The 19,515-nt window shown below is 41.7% G+C and overlaps 1 protein-coding gene across 2 annotated transcripts in view; it reads right to left on the bottom strand.

Moving 5' to 3' along the window:
* Window positions 1–2,758: 2,758 nt before the first annotated feature.
* Window positions 2,759–19,515, bottom strand: part of Ube2q2 (ubiquitin conjugating enzyme E2 Q2) — a 58,624-nt gene continuing 41,867 nt past the window's right edge. For both annotated transcript variants that reach the window (XM_051156483.1, XM_051156484.1), the window contains 5 exons: window positions 15,989–16,047; window positions 13,369–13,417; window positions 12,749–12,844; window positions 6,247–6,313; window positions 2,759–3,574 (listed from right to left, as the gene is read on the bottom strand). In XM_051156483.1, the coding sequence (XP_051012440.1) occupies window positions 3,543–3,574; window positions 6,247–6,313; window positions 12,749–12,844; window positions 13,369–13,417; window positions 15,989–16,047 (303 nt within the window). In that variant the 3' untranslated portion in view covers window positions 2,759–3,542. The remainder of the gene's footprint in view (window positions 3,575–6,246; window positions 6,314–12,748; window positions 12,845–13,368; window positions 13,418–15,988; window positions 16,048–19,515) is intronic.

Genomic DNA, 19,515 nt, shown 5'->3' with positions numbered 1-19,515 from the left:
ACTTCCGGCGGGCCACTTCCGGCATTGGACGCGCAGCTGCAGCTGTACAGCCAGCTGTAACGGCTTGTACGGTTCCGCCCGGAAGGGAACCGTTGCAACCTCGCTTTGGAGCCGGCTGCAAACACTCACTCGGTTTATTTGGCCAATCTGGTTAACTCGTTACTCTTTTAAACAAGTAAACATAAATAGGACTCGCCATTTTTTGGCCACTAACTATAATTGCTACAGAAAGCACACGCCAAACCAGACATTTTCACGCTGGAACCATTCTTCTTTGGCTCGTGTTTCTTCATCTCCGAGCTACAAAATCATAGGGGACGGGGGCCCAACAATCTGTTTTAACCCTCAGATGGTTTCCGCACATATTCCCGAACCACAAGTGAAAGGAAGAGTAGACGAAGCTTCGTTGCAAATTGAATCGGTAGTGTTCTGACAGAGGGGCCCTTGGTGTTAGCAGTGCGTGGTCGGCTCCCGGCTACTTGTTCTGACCTTGGGACTTCTTGTTTTGGGGCTCATGACCTTTTTTACACTGTGATACCTATCACAACATTTTGATCTAGGAATGATGATCCACGTCTGCAATGCAGCAAGCTGAAGAGGATCTCAAGCCGAAAAAACAATCTGGGCTTCCCAACAACCAAGTATTTTAACGTAACATAACATAAAACATATTAACAATATTCTTGTGGAGAAAAACTTTTAGAAGGCCCCTGCCCTCAGTAATAAACTGCCACTTTACTCTAGAAACCTTAAGGTTTAATACCAAACACATCCACTTTACTCTAGAAACCTTAAGGTTTAATACCAAACACATGGATGTGTCAGGCAGCCTCCCAAGCTCCACTATGCACTGAGAATGTGTGAAAACTCAAATGCTTTCCGTTAAAAACCCCAGCAGCTCTCCAGGAGTCCTGAAGTTCTACTTCCAGAACTACAGGCCCTAACAAATCTACGGCTCGTTCTTACCAGGCACTAGCTTGGCAGGGGAGGAGGAGACACCCGGTGAGAACCAGGGGAAAGATTTCCCCACCTAAAGCAGCTTTCAGAGAGGACCACTGTTTTTGAATCAAGTAGGGTACATGGAGACATAACATTCAAACCAACGATGAAACCGGCACGGGAAATTTCACTCAAGGTCAGGAAGAGTATTACCCAAACATACTGGGACTAGAGCTTTCCTTCTGAGCTTCTTAGGCTATAAAATACTGATAGTGGTGTGCATAGGGGCCGTGAGTATAATAAAAGAGGGATTGTGTGAGGGGATGTGTAAGATCAGACACATTAAAACAGCTCTAGAGTCACAAGTTTCCACAAAGCCACCTTGGCTGGAGAGCAAGACAGTCTCAAAATAAACAAATTGGCAAATCCACACATATTTGAACTTAAAAGAATGTAATGGGAGGACCAGGTGTGGAGGCACAGGCCTTTAATCCCAGCACTCAGGAGGGAGAGGCAGGTGGATCTCTGTTGAGTTCGAGGCCAGCCTGGTCCACAAAGCAAGTCCAGGACAATGAACGCTACATAGAGAAACCCTGTCTTAAAAAAAAACCAAACAGCTATGGAAAGACTTCGTGCACTATGTGTGTACACATCAATTTTATGCTCTCTACCTCTCTCATTAAATCAATCTTCATCTCCGCTTCAATTTCCCACACCCCATCTTCTCTTTAAATACCCTACTAAAAATTAAATATAGAGCCTAAAGACACCTGAATCACAGCATTTCTTATGAGGGAAATAACAAACTGATTTTTAAACGGTTCTTTATTCATAAACTTGATGCAAGTTTACAAAATTTACTGTACATTGCCAAATAAATCTGCAATGAAAAATAAAATAAAAAAAATCCCAAAACAAAAACAAAACAAAAAACCAAAAAAAAAAAAAAAACAAAGCATGCCAATGTGCAGCTGTCAATCTGCTAGCCATTAGGATATTAAAGAATTCAATAATGTATTCAAGATTTTGCCTTAGGCTTAAGGAACTTTATAATGTGTTGAAGAATTCTGCCTTGTCACTTGTTATCTGAGCCACTGGTGCTCATTTATTTAAAGGTGACCAAGTGAGCAAGAATATCAGCTATCTTTACTGTCCTCTTAACCAACAGAATCAAGAGAAACTAAAACCACACATAAAATGTACAAGTGCCAAGTCTCCTGGGTGTGGTTTACAAAGCTTAAAAAAATAATCTCAAATCAAATGTATAAGTACACCTTTGAAGCCTGTACTGGTTTGTGCGGGAAATGTGCTTCTGGGTTTCTTTGTTTTTTCTTTCTTTCTTTTTTCTTTTTAAAGATTTATTTATGTGTACAGTGTTCTGCCTGCATGTAACTCCTGCATGCCAGAAGAGGGCACCAGATCTCATTATATAGATGGTTGGGAACCACCATGTGGTTGCTGGGAATTAAACTCATGACCTTTGGAAGAACAGACAGTGCTCTTAACCGCTAAGCCATCCACCTAGCCCCTCTGGGTTTCTTTTTTAAAAGTGCTTAATAGCTAGAATTTTTATTTAAACCAAACTTGGGATTATTTAAAAAAAAAAAAAAAAAAAAAAAAAAGGTCTATTACCAACCAAAGAGGACTGATTAAGGTAAGGCAATAAAATGGAAAGCACATTGATTTGTGTCACGTTTTATAAAATTAACATAAGCTAATTTCCCACTGGCATTGTGATGTAAAAGCCACTACATGACTATAGCAAAAATTTAAGGGTCTCCAATTTAGGTATCTTTCATAATTTTGCTCAAGGAGTCTGTTTTAGTGCCAATCACTTCATAAGTTTATTAGTTTATCAACAATTGCAACACCCCGTTAATAAATGAAAGGTAAAATGGCCTCATAGTTTAGAACTTCAGGCTCTACACTGTGGCTCTTCCTCAAAAGAAATGTTGACCCAAGAGGGGGCAGGTTCAGCCCAATAGGACTCTGCTGCCCCAGTGGACACTACTGCTCACACGTGGCTGCTTCGCTTGCTTTACCTAATATGATACAACTAAGATCATACTTCCAGAATAGTTCAAACCTTCACACAACCATGAAAAAGCATAACAATTTAACGAAGAGGCTTCCTGTCATAATTTTGGCAATATAATGATTTCAGACCTGAAAGGGTTATGGTTTAGAAGACCTAAAATTTCTAAACCAGTATTGACCATCAGTTAAACTTTTATTAGCTCTAAATGAACAGGATTTCAAAAATCTTCATACCCCATAGGCTCAATGTAAAGTCACAGCTGCAGTAAACTGATGCTGACTTCCCTGCTTAGAGATTTCACTTCTCAAGGAAGAGGTGGAAAGGAGTGGCTATTGTGTGTACTTATCAGGAAAAATACAGTAAAGGCCCCACTGCTCAGTCCAAGATACCTAAAGTGAGCAAAATGAAAAGGCTGTAACTGGATGTCAGTTGACAGATTATCCACTAAATGATCTATTAGCTAATGTCTTCGGTACTGCTGTTATACGGGCACTCAAAAGCTTATGTCTGCACGTTGGAACGGTTTTCCTTAAAGCAACATTGGTCCAGACACATGTCAATGTAGTTAACCATCTTCCTTTGGAGGTGTGTACCAGCCTGAAATAAAATGGAAAAACAGTTACCTCCTTCAATCCTTGAAGCAACTAGAAAAAGGCATTACTAAAATCAGGTCTAGTCTCTAGTCATAACTTTGTTGTTTAACCCTACTGTAGAAAGTTAAGCTTCTTTTTTGGTTATTAACCTAGAATTCTGATATGTCCACAGTATCAAGTTATTACTTAGGACTAGATCATACTTGAGTTTTCAACATCTCTATATAAATTGTATTCTTAGCTGATAATGACTGTATGGAATAACAGAAGTCTATATGCTAACCTTCCATTTCAGCTTTGTATTTAGGCAAACCTCACTCAAAATATCCCCCAAACAAAATCCTGGCAGTTGGAATTAAAAACATTGGTAGGTTAAGTGTTCTCATCACATTAAAATTCTAGCTGTGCAAGGCATCCATTACAGAGTTAGTAATCTCATAATGTAAGTCTAAACATCAAGTTACACATGAAAAGCACACAATTTTGTTAATTTATAACAAACACAAAATTAGAATTGCTCTCCTCTGATTCTGCTCTTCCCCCATCTCTCTTCCGCAGGATAGGGTTTCTGGCTTAGCTCTGGCTGTCCTAGAACTCGATCTATAGACTAGGCTGACCTCAAACTCATAGAGATCCCGGGATTAAAGGTGTTCGCTACCACTGGGCAGCTGTCTTCTGATTCTGAATCCATTGCTCTTTCATCAGGCAAGGCACTCTCTGTCTCTCTCCCTCCCTCCCTTTTCTATATATATCTGTGAATGCCAACTGTAAGGTTTGCTTTAAGAAAGAAAAAGGGAGAAATGTGACGATTGCTCAGACTCCACACAAATCTAAGCTCTCACAGCCAGGCAACGGGATGCTCGGCCATGCCTGGTACGAAGCAGGCACTAGGGCATACTCACGTGATGTACTTCCTAAAAATGACTATTACAAAAGCCTTGGCTTGAGTTCGTATTTTAAGACCTTCCTTTGAAGGTTTTAGATTTGGTTTTGAATACTATTTCTAAAAGGAGTCACTGAAAGAGTAAAAAGTTGGCTTTGCATTAAGATAAAATTGAGTGCAAGATGCAACTCTAACCCTACACTTGAGCTTGCCCAGGCCAGAGGCCAACATCCTGTGTCTTCTTATGTTGCTCTCGCTTTTTTTTTCTTTTTTGGTTTTTTGAGACAGGTTTTCTCTGTGTAGCATTGGCTGTTCTGGACTCGCTTTGTAGACCAGGCTGGCCTCGAACTCACAGAAATCCACCTGCCTCTGCCTCCCAAGTGCTGGGGTTACAAGCATGCACCACCACGCCTGGCTCACTCTCCTCGCTTTTTGAGACACGTCTCAACCTGGAGCTCAACAATTCAGACTGGCTGGCCAGTGAGCCCAAGAAATGTTCTTTCTCTGCCTCCCCAGAGCTGGAATCAGAGCATCCACTCCCGTATCTGGCATTTCATGTGCATTCTCAGAACAAACTTAGGGCCTCAAGCTTGCATGGTAACTCACATTAAAACTAGCAAAGTTAAGAGCATTTACTACAGATACCTACCTAAGGCACCTACCCTCTACTCTGCACAGAAGAGCATAGTTTCCCTCCCACTGCTTCAATAAACTCCTGTTTAGGGTACAGAAAGTACTCTGCACAGGCACTATCCTGTTAACTAAGAAACACTTTGCCAACTTCAGAGATGAGGAAACTGGGGCTCAAAGAGATCATAGCGGCCAGCAAAATGGCTCAGTGGGTGAGGGCACCTGCCACCAAGCCAGACAATCTGACTCTCAGAACTCATATGGTGTGTGTGGTGGCAAACACATACACACAAAACAAGTATTTCTTTTCAAAATAAATCACAGCCACAGAGCTAGGGAGTGACATAAATGGCACTTGCAAATAGGTCTTCCAAGCCAGGCCAGGTGATGCCGGCCTATCAGGCCAGCCACTGGGGAGACTGAAGCAGGATGAGTCCAAGTTCAAGGTTTGCCTGGACTACAGCGTGATCTCAAAGCCAGCCTGGGCAGCTTAGTGACATCCTGGCTTTAAAAGCAAAATAAAATAAAATAAAATAAAATAAAAAAAAGAAAGAAAAAAGAAAAGAAAAAAAAAGCAAGGGCAAGGTAGATCAATGTCTGTCTGTCTGCCTGCCTGCCCCTCTCTCTGTCTCTCTCTCTGTCTCTGTCTCTCTCTCTCTCTCTCACACACACACACACACACAGAGAGAGAGAGAGAGAGAGAGAGCGCAGAGCTGTATCTTACTAGTAAAATGTTTTTACCTGGCGGAGTTCTGGGTTTGACCCTGAGGTAGGAAGGAAGGGAAGTCTGAATCTGAATGTTTCAGAAGCAGATGGTCATGATCCTGTTACACTAGCTCAGCAACTGTATATAGTGAAAGCTCCTATACAGAGTTGCGAACACAATTCCTTTATTTACAGAATATATTTCAAGTGAGCAAAAAGATTTATTCATTAAGCTAAATTTCTTGGCTCTGATTCAAAGGCACTTAAGAGTTCAGGGTGTAAGTTTTTAAAGAAGCAGTGTTAAGATTATGAACACAAATTTTTCTTTTACTGTAATTAACAGTATTTGATAAAAAAAAAAAAAAAAAGAACAAACCCCCAAAAATTAACAAGGCACACACCAGCATGCTGTGTACAACCTCACGAATGGCAGTAAGTACTTATTGAATTGAACATACCATTTTTTTCATGTATCTGTACAATGGAATTATAGGATTGTTGGGCTCGTGCTAGATTATACTGATTCTGAAAAAGAAATAAATATTATTAAATCAAAACTGCAGCCAGAGGAGAGCTAGCAGAGTAGATTTCTGGATGCATCACTACTGTGCTTAAAAGGACATTTTCATTTTCTAGACGACTTGTGTTACCTTTATTTGCTACAAGTTTCTAAGAATAACAATACCAAAACTGTACTTCATAAAACCCCACAAACTTAAGAGGAGCTGACTATTTTTTAAAAAAAAGATTTATTTATTCATTACACATACAGTATTCAGCTTGCATGTGTGCCTGCACACCAGAAGAGGGCACTAGATCTTATTAGAGATGGCTATGAGCCACCATATGGTTGCTGGGAGTTGAACTCAGGTCCTCTGGAAGAGAAGATGGTGCTCTTAGCCAATGAACTATCTCTCCAGCCCTGAGCTGCTGTTTTTTTAAGTCTTCCTACCACTGGTCAAGAATGAGGGTTTTATAGTCCTAGAGTGTGTGTCTCCACACTGTCAGATTAAGTCAATGGAAACACATTTGGATGTGTTTCCCAACCCTTCCTTCTGATTTATTCCAAAAAGTCTGTCTGACACTAAGCTTCAGGCACCATGCATCTAAACATTTGCAGTTAGAAGGGTAAAGAGTGCGTATTGACTGCTGTCAAGTCACCTCTTTGGATAAAAAGGAGCTTTCTCTAAGGAGCCAAATTCAGACTGAATTTTGTCCCATAAACTCAAATGACCTCCATCTTAACTTCAAAATCTACAGAGACACGCTCTAGAACAGACACCCCCTACAGCAGCACATCATACAACCTGCTGCATAACAAACGCACAGTGCAGAAGAAACAAAAGGTCGAGACAGTCGCCAAACGACCAAACTCTCCCATCCCTGCTTCCCTGCTCAGGATACTTGTCTTTACCAGCTTCTTGTACACTTCTGCAAGGACATTCATGCTTGGCCTGTTTTCCAAAGATCAACCTGTACTGGCTAAAAACCACCTAGAAGGAAGCTGTCCCATCAAAGGACAAGCCTTTGCAATGCTGAGGCCTAACTCAAGTGCTGGGTATGAGCTGTCAAGGCCACCCATCTGTGAGCACCTCCAGGTGGCTTCCCAGGAGTCCTTCAAGCTCTGTAAAGCCACATCCTCCTTGTGGATTCAATTTACTGGTCTACTACTCAGTCCAGCTGGGCCAGTTTCCATGCATTTGTGAGCCATTTATTTTATTTCTATAAATAGACCCTATTTTCTACAGAGTAATCTTTATTTTTAAAAAATCCCTGCCATACAGCATCTAAGACACACACACAAATATCTCAAAAATAACTTTCAAATTCCTTTCATGGGCTAGAGAGATGTTTCTGTGGTTAAGAACACTGGCTGCTCTTCTAGAGCACGAAGGTTCGATTCCCAGAACCCATAGAGTAGCTCACAACTCCAGTTCCAGGGATCTGATGCCCCACTCCTCTGCAGCCACCATGTGCATAGACAAACAAGACATGCAGGAAAAACATCTATACACATTAATTTTTTTCCACAAGGAGAAAAGTAAAAGCGAAATCTAACTAAACCTAATAAAATCCCTATGACATATTCTCAGATGACCCATTCTCCCAACCCAAGCACCAATCAGACTCTGACACTGTGGACAGCCAATGACTGACCTCTGGTTTAAGGCACTACTAGTCAGGTCAGCAGATACTTCTCCTTACACCTTCCTTAATTTCTCCCTTTGACTCCTTTCTAACCCTGAGTTAGACTTTGATCTGCTGCTATTGTTTTTATTCTGTAAATTAGCATATGAGGAAGGAGGCATCAGCATGTTGAACAAGGTATGCATTTGTAGATTCCCCTCTCCCTCACAAGAGAACTATCCTTGTAAGGTCACTACCTCCAGCCTCTTCTCTTTCATGTACCTGGTGTCATTTGCCCTTTCTTTTCTTCTTTCACTATTGTTCAGAGCCCTCTTTTAGTTTCTGACTGTATTGTTGCTGTTATCTTAAACACTGCAGAATGTTTTCAAATTCCTACTTGACAACACGGCAGTATGAGCCTGAAAGGGCACAGAACATTCATTGTATATGGCTGGCATATACTTACCATTAAGTTTTCTGTAACTAGGATGAGAAAGAATCTTGTCTCCTTTTTGCCTTTCTGCACAATGGGTCTTCTTTAGAAGGGTCTCTTTTTGAGGGTGCTCTTATGCACTGTGCATTCAGAGCTTACTTTGGGAGGTGGGCATTGTCATTACTGCTGAAGACTCTCCTCTATTAGTGCTGTGTACAGAGAGCTCCCCAATTACCTCTGATTGGTTAATAAAAAGCTGAACAGCCAATAGCTGGACAGGAGAAGAGAGTGGGGGAGGAAGGGAGAGACACACAGAGACAGAGAGACCAAGAAAAGAGAAAGGAAGAAGAGAAGGTCGCCATGAGGACAAAGATGGAGCAGGAGCAGCCAAGGTGAGACTAGATAGTAGGTAACAGGCACGTGGCTGGGAAATAGTCCAGACCAGCACAGATGGGTTAGAACAGAAGAGAATCTGCCCAGCTATAGTGCTTCAGAGCTTATTAATAAATGTAGTAGATCTCCATGTCATTATTTGGGAGCTAGAGTGTTATTAGAAAAAACAAAACCAAAAAACAAAACAGAGTTGGGAATGGTGGTACATGCCTTTAATCCTAACACTCAAGAGTCTGAGACAGGCAGATCTCTGTGAGTTCTAGGCCAGCCTGGTAAACAGAGGGAGTCCAGGACAGCCAAGGCTACACAGGGAAACCCTGTCTCAAAACCCCCCCCCCCAAAAAAAATTTTTTTTTTTTTACAGTTTTAAAAAAAATTTTTTTAGTACGACTATTACAGTTCAAAAGTATTTTTTATTTTTATATGTTTTTTTTCTTTTTTTCTTTTGATTTTTCGAGACAGGGTTTCTCTGTGTAGCCTTGGCCATCCTGAACTCACTTTGTAGAGCAGGCTGGCCTCAAACTCACAGCGATCCGCCTGCCTCTGCCTCCCAAGTGCTGGGATTAAAGGCGTGCGCCACCACGCCCGGCTACATGTTTTTCTTAACTGTAACTTAGAAAGGCACTTAAGAGTTCCAAGTTCACATGTACTCTAATTAATCTATTCATTATTATCTGTTAGCTTATAGGCAATTCAGCTGGCCTGCCTTCAGGGTGCCAGCAATTGCTTATGTCATGACCCTCATGGTTCACTCATTGCCTCCAGCCCCTCTCCAGGCCCCCTTACTCTTCCCCCAATGAACCTCTTTTATCCCAGATCTGTTATGTTGCCTAATTCCTCAGGGGACACACCTTGGCACGGGCCCACCATGGTGCTCCCTCGCCCCATCATTACAGATCATAACATTATCTTCTAACTTAATTACATATTTGAATTACATGGTTTGGAAGGAAGCACTCTTTTTATATTGTCTGCCTTGCTTTATAAAATAATCAGCAGTGAGCTTTTCAGTTTCCCATGTATATCTGGAAAAGATAAAGGGCATCCGATACTGGGCATGGAGCTCTGTTGGTTCAGCTAGCAGACCACATATGCACACCTCTTCCTTTGTTGGCATTATTGATGTGGTTTTCCCTGTGGTTTTATCAAGGGGTCTCTCTTCAATTTTAAGCTATTGTGTATGTTGTTAAATTCTTCTTCAGATCTCTCAATACCATTCCCAGTCTTATTAACTGATCAATCTCATGGTACCATTTCTAGATGCTTTCTTTTCTTTCTCTTTTTGAGGCAGGGTCTCCTGTAGGCCACTCTGGCCTTGAACCCACTATGTAGCCAAACATGACCTTGAACTTCTGATCCTCCTGCTTCCAGCGTTCTCTAAGTGCTAGGGTTATAAGCACGTGACCACGTGCCCAGCTTCCATTTTCTTCCTTTGACATTGCATACAACAATTTTATTGCACTTCAAATAACTGCAGTTTGTCTCTATTTTGTTCTGTGTTGTGTTTGGAGGTCCTGGGGGTGGGGGTGGGGGTGGGGAGCTGAACACATGCTGAGTAAGTACTGCACTACTAAGCTATAACCCTAGCCCTTACACCTATCTTGTGATCTGATAATTTCAAGGACTAGTCCTGGGTGGCCTAGTTGCTGTTTCCACTGGTTTGATGTTAGTCTTTGGGAAGTCTAAACGCTTCAGTTAGAAACACCTCTCTAGAGGATGAGTCTGCCCTGGTAAAAGCTGTGGCTGCAACTAACATGGTCTCCAAACAGCCCCTGTGGAGAATCAAGGTTCTTGTACTTGGCACCATAACTTACTTATAAATACAAGACAACGCTGTTTAGTCCCTCCCTAGCATTAGAAAGAAAGTGAAAAGCCAACACGTCCTTCCTGGGCTTCTGAGCAGGCGAATGACCACAACAGAAGGTGCCCGTCCTGGCTGTGGAAGGAGGTCAGAGAAGGCTGTGTGTGCCCCACAGCTTCACCGTCACTCACCACGGTTTCCTCTGTAATGTGACTGCTGAGCACACTAGTGTGCTTTATTTTATAGTTTTCACGACAGGGTCTCCTTATATCGTCCAGTTGTGCCTAGAATCACTAGATAGTCCAGCTGGCCTCAAGTTTACAATCTTCCTGCCTTAGCCTCCCAAATGCTGGGAAAAACTTTCTCATGAGCAGGCTAACACTCTGGAACATTCATTGCTTGTATAACCTCAAGTTAATGCTATAGACTTTATTTCCAAGTAATTAAACAGAAAACAGCCTGGCCGACATCCTTCTAACTCCATAGTTCTCACTCTTTCTGGTTAAGCACTGTCAGAAAGTGGGGGTGCTGATGGCAAGAGTACTTCCACTGGTCCATAGGTTCCTGCCTGTACAGAGCTACCAAGTCTCACCCCCATTAATCCAATGTGACCCTCAATCATGTCTGCTGAGAGGAACTCTGCTTCCCAGCATATGTATAAATTTATGTCAGTTAACTCAGCCCTTCAGAAGATAAGTGCATTCAATTACTTTGAAACAACAACTGACAATATCATTAGAATATTATATCTTTGCTTTTTTGACTAAGATAAAATGTAAACATTTAAAATATTGTAAAGTAATAAATATACGGCAAAAAGAAATTTGGCCAGGCAATGGTGGCACACACCTTTAATGCCAGCACTTGGGAGGCAGAGGCAGGGAGATAGCTGTGAGTTTGAGGCCAGCCTGGTTTACAAAGTCAGTCTAGGACATCCAAGGCTACACAGAGAAACCCTGTCTTAAAACAAACAAACAAACAAACAAACAAACAAACAAACAAAAAATGTTAATTTGGCCAGGCAGTGGTGGTGACAGGCCTTTAATCCCACCACTCGGGAGCAGAGGCAGGCACATCTCTGTAAGTTCAAGGCCACCCTAGCGTACACAGAGAGTGCCAGAGAGCCAGGACTAAAAAGAAACCTTGTCTCAAAATAAAACAAACAAAAGCCAATGCTGGTTCAATATAAATTATTGAGCATTGGTGCTTCTGGATTTTAAAAAAAAAGACATTTTGTTCTCGTATAAATATTCCACTGTTCAACAGTTAAAAGCAACACTAAATCATCCCAAATAAAATACTTAATGACATTTTACTTTTTTTTGCTTTTTCTGTGGATTAACTTTCTTTAAATAAATCTCACAATTTGATGTGCAGTGTAAGTGTAAATCCTGTAACTTGAATAAAACAATGCAAATTCACAAAGAGCTTTAGGAAAAACATTCACTATTCAAAAAGCATCAGATCAAGGTGATTTCCAACACACAAGTTTTTTTCAAAACAAACCTCATAAATGCCTAGGAATAGCTACACTCCCACCTGGAAGATTCTTCTAGTAGAAATCATAAACTCAGCACACTGGCTGAGACCCTTGTTTTGACCCCATGACCTTAGGAGTTATTGGACCTTGTGTGTCTCAGTTTCTTCATCTATAAAATGAAGAGGACAGAACATTTCTTGCGTTATTAAAGGGTTGGAAAGGTTAATGATTTAGTAGAATAGAGTCCAGCATGTGCACAGTAGCTAAAAATCAATGGTGCTAACATGGTCTCAGTTTGGAGAAACCTCAAAGTACAGCAGGCTTTTTACTTAGCATGTTACATCTAACATCCTAAGCGCAAACTCTAAACATGTCTGTTTATGAAAGATGAGGTAAATGAAATAAAACGTCTCAAAAAGAACTAAGACAGGGAGCTGGAGAGATGGCTCGTCAGCTAAGAGTGCTTGTTCTGGAAGAGGAGCTGAGTTCAATTCCAGTTACCCACATGGGGAATCACAACTGTCCATAACTACAGTTCATCCAATGCCCTCTTCTGGCTTCTAAGGGCACCAGGCACGCATATGGTACACAGACACATCCATCTAGCCAAGACATTCAGACATAAAAATAAATTTTCAAAATAGAACCAAGGCAGGAAGATGCTTCACATGAAACACATCTTAGCATGAGCACCCCAGCACCTCTGTGCGGTTCTTAATAACGTACCTTATTCGCTCCAAACTGTACTCGGGCTTTGCCTTTCACCAAGGTGGCGTTGATTTGCATGATGACGGATTCTATTGAATAGGCACTGCTCCAGCCCTGCAGGAAGAATGAAGCCCATCACAATTCCCATTCAGAAAAAACTAACTGAACAGCACAGAGGAACCCAACAACAGCAAATACAAGTCTGTAGAGATGGGAAAAACACTGCAGCTACATCTAGAATCTCACAAACAACCCTGTGTTCTAAATAAACATCATTCTCTTTTTTTTTTTTTTTTTTTTTTTTTGGTTTTTCGAGACAGGGTTTCTCTGTGTAGCCATGGCTGTCCTGGACTCACTTTGTAGACCAGGCTGGCCTCGAACTCACAGCGATCCGCCTGCCTCTGCCTCCCGAGTGCTGGGATTAAAGGCATGCACCACCACGCCCGGCTCATAAACATCATTCTCAATGGCTGTTCCAGCATAGAGTGAGCTCAAAGTACAATAAAATTTCACCAATTTATCTTGGATTTTTGTTATCAAAGTAGGCGCTACGTACGACATTTAAGAACTTTCCTCTTAAAATTTAGCTTATATATGGAAATAGTCCACTAAGGCTAAAAATTGTGCACGAGAGTTACCTGTTTTGTGAGAAGCTCCATACAGAGTGCTCCTCCACCCAGCACGTACCTTTACAAAGAGAAAAGCAAGCATATCATTGCATGCCAATACTCCTTAATCCCTAAATCATTACTAAGAAAGCATGCACACAAAATTAGAAGACAACATACGAAAATGACTTTGGTCATTACTCTAATACAATCAACTTGTCAAACAAATTCACAGAAGTCAAACAAACTTTTCTCATGTCAAAAACTAGGAACTTAGCTCTAAACATGCCAGAGAACCGGAGCAGAATGATGTTTTCTGAGCTGACACTCATGCCCTGCCCCTTGCACCCAGGCTGAGGACACTGCTCTTAGATTCCGCTGCGCTCTGCTCTTCTTCTTTGCCATTGCTTCTTCCAATGAAAGAGTCACACCAGACAGTAAATCTCTTTTTTGTTTTGTTTTTCTTTCTTTTCTTTTCTTTTTTTTTTTTTTTGTTTTTTTTTTTTTGGTTTTTGGTTTTTGGAGACAGGCTTTCTCTGTGTAACCTTGGCCATCCTGGACTCACTTTGTAGACCAGGCTGGCCTCGAACTCAGTGATCCGCCTGCCTCTGCCTCCCGAGTGCTGGGATTAAAGGCGTGCGCCACCACGCCCGGCTCTTTTTTTTTTTGGTTTTGAGACAGGGTTTCTCTGTGTAGCCTTGGGAGGCAGTAAATCTCTTAAAAGTGATTTATTGGACAGACTGACCCAGGAAAGGTAGGACAAATCCAGGAGTGGTAGCCTCTGCTCCAGGGAGAAGGCCACAGAAGCGGAGCAGACACAGCCTTTATATAGGATTTCTTAGAGGGCAGCACTTTCTAGGGCAGGGATTTCCAGAGTGAGGATCGGTAGGACTTCAAGACCTGAGCTTGGGGAGCTCAGATATTGGTGGGCTTTCCTGTTCAAGGATTGGCCCGTTCTCCTGCTCAGAGATGGTATGTTTTAGCTGAAAGGTCAGTTTTCCTGGCTCAGGGATCAGGGCTTTGTCCAGACTTTTCACCTTCAAAGTAGCATAATATGGGATGAGTCCTACTGAGGGAGTGGAAATGACAGTTACAGAGGTCTGGGGAAGGAGCTGGGCTGCTGGAACTTTCTCAGGCAGGGGTCTGGCCACTTTTTTGCCTTGAGGGCTTACAAAGTTTATGATGTATACAAAGTTTACAAAATTTACAGAGTCCTCAACAGGGAAGCCTTTCCCTGCAGCACGAATAGCGGAGAGACTAGAGAGGAGGTGCTGCCCGTGAGGGCAGCACCCATGATGGCAGTAGGCTGAAGCAGGAAAGGTTGTCTTCATCATAGACAGCTCTCATGGGAGCAGGCATTCTGAGACCAGAAAGGTCAATATGGACAGCTCTCCCACTGTGGTGCTGCCATGAACTCCTAGTTTGTCACCTCCTGTCTTCACACCCCCTTCCCCAGGGGGAGGAGGGGCTGACAGCCCTGAGGTGGGAAGCTTTAGTGGTGCTGCTTAGGGGCTAGACACAGCTCTTGGTGGGGCAGGGTGGGTGGGTGGGAGGCAGCAGGCCTGCAAGTCTTGGGGAAGCTACAGGACTCCTTAGCTTGGAGCATCCAGCCACTACCTCCACTTTGATCACTGCCGCTGCTGCTGCCACGGCAACAGAGGCCCTTTAATGTGGGTTCTAGTTTCTCAGAAGCATTTTACCAACTGAGCCACCTCTTCCATTCCTTGAACATTTTTAGATTGTTATTACCTTTTTCCTATACCAGTTAATGACAGATAAATCTAATATTCATAGTTAAATACTTACAGAGGAAAGAGAAAAAAGTGGCTTGTTACACAATCTGTAGTGTTACAGCCACGCTCAACTGTGAAAAGGTTTAGTGTTGCTCTACTTGGCTATGAAGGGCTGGCATTCTGAGCAAGAGATACAACAGTTTAAAATGCACCTTATTTCCCCTTATCTTCATTTTGTATATGTAAATATTTGGCTAGGTTACCTAATATTCTCCTTCCAAAAACAGCCATGGGGCTGTACGGTAGAAAAACTACCTTCACTGCCTCATCTGGAAGCACGAAGAGAACGTTTAAAGGTAACGAAATGAAACTTCACAATTCTACACACCTTTGTTCTATGCTCTCTTAGCTTGTGGTCTCCACAGGCCTGTGAAGCACAGAAACTGTAACTCTACCGAAACCCTCAAGTATGGTTTATATATTGACTATATTACCTAACACCCAGATCTAGACAGACTGGATGGATAGCTAGATCTCTCTCTCTCTCTGGCAGGCTCAGACCTATGAATAGCCAAAGCTGGGCTGGAACTCACAATCCTTTGTCAGTTTCTGACAGATTAGGATTGCAGGCAGGCACACTCAGCTAAAACCCATTTTTTAAGGGTCAGTATCTATAAACAAACTCTGTTAAGATGTCTATTTATAAATAAGTTGTACCAGTGGTTCTGAATGTGGACCCCAAACCAGTGCTATCAGTTTGAGAACTTCTTAAAAATGTAAGCTCTCGGGCCTTCTCAAACTATTTGACACAGAATCTTCTGGCAGAAGTTCAGCAATCCTGACCTCCTATGGTCCAGTTAGTTCTGCAAAAGACTCTGACACATACTAACCCAAAAAAAGTAAGTACATACACTTACCCTCCTGAGAGAACAGGCAACACCACTCGAACAAATGGAGGATCAAATGGAAAATTATCCTAGAAAAGTTAAGTTTTATCAATTTTAAGAACATCATTTTAAATTTTGAGTTATTTAGAAGGTTTTCAAATAATCAATAAATGTATCCTCTTATTACCTAGTAATATGAAAGCCATTAGTACCATAAGAAAGATGAGAAACAAACAACAACAAAATCATCAAATATGAAACTCAGGTCAGAAAAGAACAGAGCAGAGCTGCAGTAACCCACAAGGTACACTAAGCAGCACAGCTATGGGCAGGCCTGGGAGAAAGAGGCCTTTACTTCTCATTACAGAAGAGGAAGAGGCTAGCAAACAGCAGAATGCAGATTCACAGCCAGAAAGGTAAAAGCTGGAACTGCAGCACACAAAAGAGAGGCCTTCTACATGTCAGGCTGGGCCCTGAGGAGACTAACAGCCAACGACCCTCACAGGGAGTCAAGTCTGGCTCTCAGTTCTCTCCATAACTGACTCTCTGGGTATCCCCACTGCCTGTGGCCCTGGCGGGCAAATGGTATTCTCTTCTGGGAAAGAATGCAACACTGCAATCTCTCACACACATGCAATGTCTATCATTAGTGAACTCAGACATCAGGACAACACAATGAGAAGACAGAAGCAGAGCAGCAAACCCAGAGACAACAGGTACACATCAGAGTAGCTGATGAGCGTCTGGAAGGAAGAGAAGATGAAACAGCAGAACAGTGCATCGTTACAAAAGAGCCCATAAAGAGTCTGGAATCTGGAGCCACAGCGGCAAGAACGAATAACCTACTGGGTGACTGAGAGTATGTCAACAAACTGTAGAAAAGAGATTCAGTAAACAGGGAGACACAGGGCATACACCCAAAATGAAGTTAGCAAAGACCAAAGAAGGTAAAAGAGGTGGGAAATGCAGAAAATAACAAGAGGGTAACAAGTTTGAGACCAGTCTGTGCTTCATAACAAGACCTTGTCTCAAACAAAAAGAAATAAAACCAGGTATTTTCCCACCTGCAAAGCCACACTAAAAAGAATCAAAAATATTTGTAGACAGAATAAAAAAAAAATATCATGCTAGATATAACCTGGGAGAATAAAGAGTATGAAAATTCCGGAATCCAAGTATGGAATGTAAATGCATGTATTGAGAACATGAACTCAAACCGTCTAAGGTAGTGGTTCTGAATTGATGGGTCGAGATGACCTTTGGGATCACATATCAGAGATCCTGCACATCAGATATTTACGTTGATTCCTACAGTTGCAACATTACAGTTATGAAGCAGCGATGAAAATCATTTTACGGTTGGGGATGGCCACATGAGAATTGTATTAAAGTGTTGCAGCACTAGGGAAGTTGAGAACCACTGCTCCAAGACTGAGATTTCAAGGGCAGAAAATAAATATAGGATCTGACAATTCAAGGATATATACAGGATAAGTAAGAGAACACACCCTCTAAGCTAAAAGGTGGGAAATCAGAGTCCTACGAAACTCAGCAAGGGATCTAACACAAGAAAGACAAGCAGAAAATCACCTATAATACGGCAGATTTAAACCCAGCAACAGTAGTAACATTCAATACAATGGGGAAGGTGCTTCAAAGAAGGCTGCTGCTGAGGAGATGGCTGTGCACAAAAACCTGAGTTTTAGCCTGTGTCCCAGCACTGAGGAGACATGGACAAGAGCACTGAGCTCACTGGCCAGCTAGTCTAGACAAATTGGGGGATTCTAGGATAGTCAGAGACCCTACCCCCTCTCTAGCCCTAAAAAGGTGGAGAGTCGTCTGATATCATGTAGACAGTAGGTGAAGTAGCCCAGAGTATTAGACACCAGTGCCCTGGTGGCCAGGTCAGGAAGGCTACAGCAGCTGGATGGGGGAAACGGCTTCCTGCTCCTGATGAAGACAGGCCAAGGGAGTCTCAGAGAAATTGTGTACAATTGTTATGTTCAAAGAACATGAAGTAATGCTTTAAAAATTTTTTAAACTCATTGAGGCAGGATAAGAACAGATAGACTTCATCCAATTATTTCCAAGAAAACAAAAAGTGGAAAAACAATGAGCATACTTTCTGTAACTCACCACTGCCTGCTCACATAATTTCTAGAAACATAAAAATTATGAAAACTCACACTTCCTGGCAGAGGAGGCACATTTCTAGTGGCTAGAGTGGGGCACCTTAGATTTCTACAAGTTAGAAAAAGAAGACACCTGCCCATACAAGACGCCAACTTAGCGACAGTTTAATGTTTTAGATTTATCTATAATTTAAGAGTATAATTAAAGCATGGACACAAAGCTTGGAAGAGCAAAACTATTATTAAAATAGATCTTTAAGTGCATGATCCCAAATGAGTAACAATAAAACCCCTTCTGATTGAGAACTACCTTAATTTCAGAAAGTAATTCTATTTCAGAGCTGAGATACAACTAATAAACATTTCTACAAGTTCTAAGTATCAAAAAAATATTCTTTAATGTCTTTGTTTTCTTCCTTAAAACATTTTAAATCCACCTGTGTCACCCAGACCACCAAGGCCACACATGAGCTCTGTGTCATTTCTAGCTGAGGTTAAAGTAAAGGCCTCCACCTAGTCTCCAAAGGTTAATTCTGTATCATCAACCAGTGCTGAGAAAGGGGTGATAGCTGTCTGAAACCAAGAAGCTGAACAGACCAACTATGTCCTCAAATAAAACCCCCAATGGCGGGTTTATAACACAAAGGGCAGATCCCAGATACTGTAGGCTTTTCAGTATGTTCTCCAAAAGCCCAAGAGCCACCTCCCTTATCCCCAAGAAGAGCTGCAAGGCCTTAAATAGCATGAGAGGGTTCAAAGTCACTTAAGTAAACTAATGTGGACAGGACTGTAATTCCATGACAATTCCTGCACCAATCCTCCTCTGCGATACAGAACAGGGCAAAGAGAAACCCTGAATCACTTCAACATAAATCACTTCAATCTTAAATCACTTCAATCTAGCTTTTTTTCAATCATTAACATATACATTAAATCACTAACATTTTACCTATTATTGAACTTTTATTGTTAACATCTCCAAAATTACTAACTATACTACAAACTCAGAATGCAACATAAATATACAGGGAAGCTTTGTATGCCCAAGTATGAACCCCAACTTCGGTATTCCTGAGCTTTCTTCCTTCACTATTGCTTAACTCAAGTCTTCCTAGAAATGTTTTTCCTAATTTTACCTGGGTCCCCTGACACATGGAATTTTGGCACAACAGAAATATGTATGTTTTGTGGCATACCTAAGAATGTTTCATTTAAAGGACCAATTTTCATTTACCTGCACTGACAATGCACGCCCTATACAATACTAGATTTACAAATTGTTGAACTCTATATAAATAGAACTAAATGAAACAGCTAGAAGTCTAGTTTCTTCTACTTAACACTGACCTATCTTGTCAAATATATCTATCTTATGAATACCTCACTTTTCATCTTACTGTAACTGGGTTATTTCTGGTTTGGGGC

Source organism: Acomys russatus, chromosome 14 (assembly GCF_903995435.1).
Source record: "Acomys russatus chromosome 14, mAcoRus1.1, whole genome shotgun sequence".
Classification (NCBI taxonomy): domain Eukaryota; kingdom Metazoa; phylum Chordata; class Mammalia; order Rodentia; family Muridae; genus Acomys; species Acomys russatus.
Note: the sequence above shows the minus strand (reverse complement) of the source record. Positions and strands in the feature narration are given on the sequence as shown.